At 40.1% G+C, this 7,526-nt stretch overlaps 1 protein-coding gene across 1 annotated transcript; it reads left to right on the top strand.

The window, feature by feature from the left end:
* Positions 1–502: 502 nt before the first annotated feature.
* On the top strand, positions 503–6,674 carry LOC139553812 (S-adenosylmethionine-dependent nucleotide dehydratase RSAD2-like). The gene is made up of 6 exons (XM_071366508.1): positions 503–1,073; positions 1,229–1,390; positions 2,266–2,495; positions 2,749–2,898; positions 4,383–4,415; positions 4,918–6,674. The coding sequence occupies exons 1-6, from the start codon at positions 728–730 to the stop codon at positions 5,080–5,082; spliced, it is 1,086 nt and encodes a 361-aa protein (XP_071222609.1). The 5' UTR covers positions 503–727; the 3' UTR covers positions 5,083–6,674.
* The last annotated feature ends 852 nt before the right edge of the window (positions 6,675–7,526 follow it).

Genomic DNA, 7,526 nt, shown 5'->3' with positions numbered 1-7,526 from the left:
TCAGCTGAATCACAACTCACGCGCACGGCTAATGATTTTGGAAACTGAGGGGGAAATGAAACTTGAAGTGCTGGACAAGCAAACCGAAACTTTAGCCAATGTGAAACTTGACGCAATGTCGTACGGCGATAATGGTACGTTCATGTCATGTCGGAAACTGGGACCTACGAATTATGCCGCGTGCTTGACCTAGTCTGAACTAGGAAACTCGTAAATGTCCGACTTGCTATCTAGTTGTAGTTATACACATGCTACGTTCAACGAATTAGCAAGTCGAACATTTCAGAGTTTACTAGTTCCGACTAGCATTTGAAAGCGGCATTAAAAGTAATGATTTGTATTGAGCTTCCTATTGTTTGATTCGGATACTTTCCAAATGGAAAACCTTGGATCCGACTCTTCTGTTATGTTACAAGGTCGGACATTACCGGGTTTCCGACAGGACATGAACACGGCATAAGTGCGCCTGTAGCTGTCACGTTCTGTTCGATGCCGTCACATACAGAGGATCAACTCATTTGCATGGAACTTTAGGATATGACAGCCCTTTTTCATGTAGGCATGTAGGACTGCATATGAATAAGGTTATGATTTTATATTCAACATTGTAACTTTCGTTTTCCTTATTTGCAAATAGAAACTGTTTTGACCAAACGTCATGAGACGCGTCACTTAGGCTATTGCGGTAAAAAGGGATTCAAGCTAAACCTACATCAGAAGTTTCAACATGACAGATAGGTTAAGACTAGCAATGTCGTTCTCTACTCAAGTCGTGTTTGTGAAGATGTCCCTGCAGCTTTGCATAAGTAACATCCAGCATATCTTAACAACTGTCCTGGCATGGATAGGTGTGCGCGGTCCGCAGGTGCGGTTGACATCTACAGGAAAAGTCAATCTAGTGAAGGTGTTGCAAAATAATATATCTCAAACAGCGACAACTCCGAGCAGTGTCAATTATCATTTTACTCGACAGTGCAATTATAAGTGCGGTTTTTGTTTCCACACGGCAAAAACGTCTTTTGTCCTGCCCATTGAGGAAGCAAAGAGAGGTTTACAGCTTCTGAAGCAATCAGGTAAATTTGTCAAAATTAGCCTATGTATTTATGATATCGCAAAATCCCTATATACATTCACATGACATGTTATTACATTATTATTACAGACTATTTCTGTCTAATATTTTTTTTATTCAATGTTTAGAATTCTGAATTTCATATTTTTTTTGCAGGACTGGAAAAGATTAACTTCTCTGGTGGAGAGCCTTTCTTACAGGACAGAGGTGATTTCTTGGGTAAATTAGTCCAGTTCTGCAAACAAGACCTCCATCTCCCAAGTGTCAGTATTGTCAGCAATGGCAGCCTGATCAGAGAGAAGTGGTTCCAGAAATATGGTAAGATGGTTTTCATTTGAAATAAATAGTACCAACATTACGCTACTGGTCGTTATTATATCGAACAGCCACCATAAACACACAGTCTTGAGTCACAGAGTTTCTAAACCCAGAGGCGCAACATCGCAAGACTTCCGCGAACGCTTGCGAAACAGACCAAACAGACCAGGTCGGGGTTTAGGGTTTATAAGTCAATTAGATAAATGAACAATTCTAAAGGCACAACCTAGATTCGAGCCAATGTGTACTTAAGTAGTTGAACATGTTATTACTCCAGCCTCGTGAAAGTGTCAAACTGACACGTTTTAATTTTCTTCAAAAACAACTTTATATCGAAGGATCGCCGAAACGCACATGCGCAGTTTGGCGCGTGACGATCGTTAGACACGATGACGTGTATCTACTAAGAGCCTTGCTAGCCGACATTGCCATGACGTCACCTACAAGTGTAATCGGGGATTTCTATTGGAGAAGCAGTTTTAGCCAATCTTCATACTTTACTGTCTTTGCTTGAATGTTCATTATTCTCATGCAAAGTCTGGTAAATAAGTTCATTTTATTCACACTAGATGTCAGCACCGGGTTAGTTTTGATATGAGGTCACAAACTCAGAGAAACCTTTCACTCTTTGAAATGTTTCCCAGTTGAGTTATAAAATGTAGGACACATTTTCAAATGCATGATTTGATCATCACAGTGTTATTAAAAACTACTTGTTGATTTTTATCTCAATAAATCTTAACTATCACATGTTCTAGGCTATGTCATAATTTGTATGTCTGGATGTTAACACATTTTGAATACATGGGTGTTTCAAAATACAATTCTTTGAGATTATGTCAGTTTTAAAATCAGAACTCTCCTTGTCTTCACAGGCCAATACCTGGACATTCTGGCCATTTCCTGTGACAGCTTTGATGAGGACACCAACCAGACTATAGGCAGAGCCCAGGGCAGGAAGAGCCACCTTGACAACCTCTTCAAAGTCCGGGAGTGGTGCCGGGACTACAAAGTGGCGTTCAAAATCAACTCTGTGATCAACACCTTCAATGTGGATGAAGACATGAGAGAAAACATTTCTGAACTCAACCCTGTACGCTGGAAGGTAAGGGTGTTCCAATGCATTTACATTACTCACCAGTAATGCTGTATCTGTGTTGTGAATAGTGGTTTCTTCTCCTATCATAGATGTAAGAAAGTAGTTGTATGGCCTTGACTTTGTGTGTGTGTGTGTGTGTGTGTGTGTGTGTGTGTGTGTGTGTGTGTGTGTGTGTGTGTGTGTGTGTGTGTGTGTGTGTGTGTGTGTGTGTGTGTGTGTGTGTGTGTGTGTGTGTGTGTGTGTGTGTGTGTGAGTCTAGGTGTTCCAGTGTCTACTGATCGATGGGGAGAATGCTGGGGAGAACAGTCTGAGGGAGGCAAAGAGGTTTGTCATCAGCGATCAGCAGTTTCAGGACTTCCTGGATAGACACAGCACCATCAGCTGCCTGGTACCTGAATCCAATCAGAAGGTATGGGACTGGACTAAAGACAACACACAAAAAAAATGTCAGTTATTGATATTATGATGATTCAACAACTACTATTCCTTGTAGTTTCAGAATGCTATTAATGTGTAGAGTAGGCCTAATGTAATCTACTAACTCAATTAATCACGTACAGAGCATTCGGAAAGTATTCAGACCCCTTCCCTTTTTCCACATTTTGTTAGGTTACAGCCTCATTCTAAAATGGATTCAATAATTCCCCCCCCCCCCCCTCACCTACACACAATAACCCATAATGACAAAACGAAAACAGGTTTTTAGAAAATAAATACCTTATTTACATAAGTATTCCGACCTTTTGCTATGAGACTCAAAATTGAGTTCAGGTTTATCCTGTTTCCATTGATCATCCTTGAGATGTTTCTTCAACTTGATTGGAGTCCATCTGTGGTAAATTTAATTGATTGAACATGATTTGGAAAGTCACACATCTGTCTATATAATGTCCCACGGTTGACAGTGCATGTCAGAGCAAAAACCAAGCCATGAGGTCAAAGGAACTGTCCTAGAGCTCAGAGACTGGATTGTGTCGAGGCACAGATCTGGGGAAGGGTACCAAAAAAAAAATGTCTGCAGCATTGAAGGTCCCTAAGAATACAGTGGCCTCCATCATTCTTGAATGGAAGAAGTTTGGAACCACCAAGACTCTTCCTAGAGCTGGCCGCCCGGCCAAACTGAGCAGTCGGGTAGAAGGGCCTTGGTCAGAGAGGTGACCAAGAACCCAATGGTCACTCTGACAGAGCTCCAGAGTTCCTCTGTAGAGATGGGAAAACCTTCCAGAAGGACAACCATCTCTGCAGCACTTCACCAATCAGGCCTTTATGGTAGAGTGGCAGGACGGAAACCACACCTCAGTAAAAGGCACATGACAGCCTACTTGGAATTTGCCAAAAGGCACCTAAAGACTCTCAGACCATGAGAAACAAGATTCTCTGGTCTGATTAAACCAAGATTGACCTGAAAATAGCTGTGACCCTCCCCATCCAACCTGACAGAGCTTGAGAGGATCTGCAGAGAAGAATGTGAGAAACTCCCCAAATACAGATGTGCCAAGCTTGTAGCGTAAGACACAAGAAGACTCAAGGCAATAATCACTGCCAAAGCTGCTTCAACAAAGTCCTGAGTAAAGGGTCTGAAAACTTATATAAATGTGATTTTTCATTTTATTTTATAAATTTGCAAAATAATCTAAAAGCCTGTTTTTGCATCATCATTACGGTGTATTGTGTGTAGATTGATGAGGATTGATTTAATCCATTTTAGAATAAGGCTGTAATTTAACAAAATGTGGAAAAAGTCCATGGGTCTGAATACTTTCCGAATGCACTGTATATCAGACCTATCAGACGCAATATTGTCCACAAAAAAAAAACGATAGTCTGTGACAATATTGTACAAAATACAGAATAGTTGTGACATTAACAAGTTTCCTTGTCTTCTCTTGTCAGATGAGAGATTCCTACCTCATCCTGGATGAATATGTAAGTCCTTTTCATCAATCTGTTATTTTACGTGATACACACTCTACATTCCAAGTCTTAGCAAGCCCTTTAAAGTAGACAGTCCTTATCCATCAGTCCTCATCCATCAGTCCTCATCCATCAGTCTTCATCCATCAGAACTATTGAACAGCCATCTAAATGCTCTCATCGATTGAGATGTAAAGACATGCACCTTCCCATATTAAGTCCCAGAGTAGTCTATGGCTTCAATCTTTAATCAGGGGATTTACAGGCTTTGAGATGGGTGAAAGGAGATGTGGATTTGCAGATATTTATGTTAGTATTAGACATGAGGTTTCATAGTAGTGAATTACTTTGATAATGAACCACCGTGTTAAGATTCTCTTTTCTGACCCGTTGGTAACACTTCATAATAACTTTCATTAATAAGCCTTTATAAATGCTTATACATTCTTTGAAAATGATTATACATTTTCTAAATACTTATGAATGATATGTTTTGATGTGCTTTTCTTTTTAGATGCGTTTCCTGGATTGCAGAGAGGGGAGGAAGGATCCATCCAAGTCCATCCTTGATGTTGGCGTGGAAGAGGCCATTCAGTTCAGTGGCTTTGACGAGAAGATGTTCCTAAAGAGAGGAGGGAAATATGTATGGAGCAAAGCTGACATGCGGCTAGAGTGGTGATCCACACATTGTAATCAATTCCACTTTTTGTTTGTACTTGTGTGTGTGTTTTTATTTGTATAGACAGTTGTATTTAATGGATAACATAAATAGGAAAACAAATAAAATAATAACAGTAGGCTACACCAACATTAGTTTCCATTCATACAAAGTGTCGGGTAAATTGCCACAGTAGATTTGCTGTGGTAAGCCAGGAAATACTTTTATTGTATGGAATGCTTGTCAAATAGATAAATTGCCCTTAGTTCAAAAAGGGACTACGTTGTTCTGATGATAATACCAACCAGAGGGCGAACATGCTACTAAGGTAGCACCAACATCGTTTAGGGAGTGGTAATAAGGTGACCAATAATGGTTGCAGTTGAGATCAGCTGTGTGGGCGAATTTAGAACATATTGATAGCTGGTGATAATCTAGTGACGTCGATGGTTGCAATAGACCCCTTGTTATTTGATTATATTCCAATACATTCTTTAGGCTATCCATTAGCCTATCCATTCTCACATAATGAAAGATGTGAAAACCGATAACAGTTTCCCTGGCTGAGCTAATGAGATCATTTGGGCCATCAGTTGATTGACAGCTAATTGAACAGCTTGTTGAACAGCTGATTTCACCATCCCCACTCCTGCAACTCGTGCCAACCCTGTCTCTTTAATCGTGCGATAATGATTTGGTCATTATCATTCAAGAATCTGGCACTTTGCCGCAACCATATGTTAAAGTTCAAATCTTCCTCCCACTGCTAAATGGCATATTATTAGGCCTATATCGTCATCATACTGAATCATATGATCATTATATTAAACAAGCCTATTATTATTCTTTATTAAATTGACAGTCACACTCCTTTTGTAATTTTTTTGCTTTCATTGAAGAGATAGAACAGTGTTGGAAAGACGGGGAAGATAGCGGGAGGCGAAGACAATGGGCAGTGGGCCAGATTCGAACCCATGCCGACTCTGGCATGTGTCTGGACAACACAATCTCATACGCAAATATGTCCGAAAAGTATTTAATTCAGATTTCGTGCATTTTTCTGTGGCTTAATTCTTGTGAAAATACACATTTTTGTGTGACTTAATTCATAGGAAATTACATTTTTGGCAGGCAAACTCGGGAACAATGTTTTGAAAGCATTCTGTGTTTCAACATTGTGTTGGGTATAATTACATTGATGTATCTAGTGAACAATGGATAAGCAACAATGGGTGTGACGGATAGAAGTAGTCACTACAGGTGTGATCAAGCCTTACATCAAAGTTGCCTGAAGCTGAATGGAAAGTGCTATGCTCTGACCAGTTATTCAGAAGAAAATCCTCTGTGACTGTCTAATTCACATATGTTAGCTTACCAATTTGGACCCAAAACAAACACATTCTACACATTTACAAATTACCTGTTTAACGTGTTATTACAACCATGGTGTTATTTTGTTACTGAAGCTAACAGCAGAGCCTTGTCTGGCAGCGAAACAGTTCATTCAGCCTCATTTACTACCTTTAACCCTTGTGTGGTGTTCGTGTCTGTGGGACCCATTTTCAATGTTTACTAAAAGAAAAGTGATACAATGAATTATTTTTTCAACCTGAGACTCATTGGCTCATTTTCTGTGAAGAACATGTAAAATAACACATTTTCATTGAGTACACACTGTGCACCCTTGTAACGTTTGTCGTCTGAAGATGAGGAATCATCGGACCAAAGCGCAGCGTGGTAAGTGTTCATGTTAATTTATTAAAACAGAACACTAAACAAAATAACAAAGAGAATGAAACGAAACAGTCCTGTCTGGTACAGACACAAAGACAGAAAACAACTATCCACAAAACACAGGTGGGAAAAGGCTACCTAAGTATGGTTCTCAATCAGAGACAACAATAGACAGCTGCCTCTGATTGAGAACCACACCCGGCCAAACATACAGAAATAGAAAACATAGAACACAAAACATAGAATGCCCACCCCAACACACGCCCAGACAAACCAAAATAGAGACATAACAAAGGAACTAAGGTCAGGGCGTGACAACCCTCCTACACATTTATATTACATATGTTCTGGTCCACTGAACCCGAAGGTAATGAAAGTGTGGAAAAGTGTGTGTGTGTAGGTGAAAACAAGTCAAATTGAAACAAAACGGTTTGCTGTGTGCCTTCACTCTGTCTTCCTCCTCCCTGGGCCTGTCGTTTCAACATAGCACCTGCCTGTCTCCCGCTTTTCTCACACTCTTTACCCTTTGTAGGGTGTGAAACTACACAATGTCTTACGGGAGCCTGCACAATGTTATTACAATACATTATTTCGATACATTATATCGCAGTATTTTCCCACACTACCCCAGCCAGGTGCAAATTGGGGGAGGGACACAACAAATAAATTGCTTTGCATGTGTGGCTCCTTACCGCAATCAATCAGTATGCATCTCCTTAACTACAAAGGAA

The sequence above is a fragment of the Salvelinus alpinus genome, chromosome 25 (assembly GCF_045679555.1).
Source record: "Salvelinus alpinus chromosome 25, SLU_Salpinus.1, whole genome shotgun sequence".
Taxonomy (NCBI): domain Eukaryota; kingdom Metazoa; phylum Chordata; class Actinopteri; order Salmoniformes; family Salmonidae; genus Salvelinus; species Salvelinus alpinus.
Note: the sequence above shows the minus strand (reverse complement) of the source record. Positions and strands in the feature narration are given on the sequence as shown.

What these genes read in the sequence shown, in the direction of transcription:
- LOC139553812 (XM_071366508.1), top strand. Translation starts at nt 728, where the DNA reads ATGACAGATAGGTTAAGACTAGCAATGTCGTTCTCTACTCAAGTCGTG. An exon ending in TCAACCCTGTACGCTGGAAG is followed by an intron (nt 2,496 to 2,748) that starts GTAAGGGTGTTC and finishes GTGTGAGTCTAG; the next exon opens with GTGTTCCAGTGTCTACTGAT. An exon ending in TACCTGAATCCAATCAGAAG is followed by an intron (nt 2,899 to 4,382) that starts GTATGGGACTGG and finishes TTCTCTTGTCAG; the next exon opens with ATGAGAGATTCCTACCTCAT.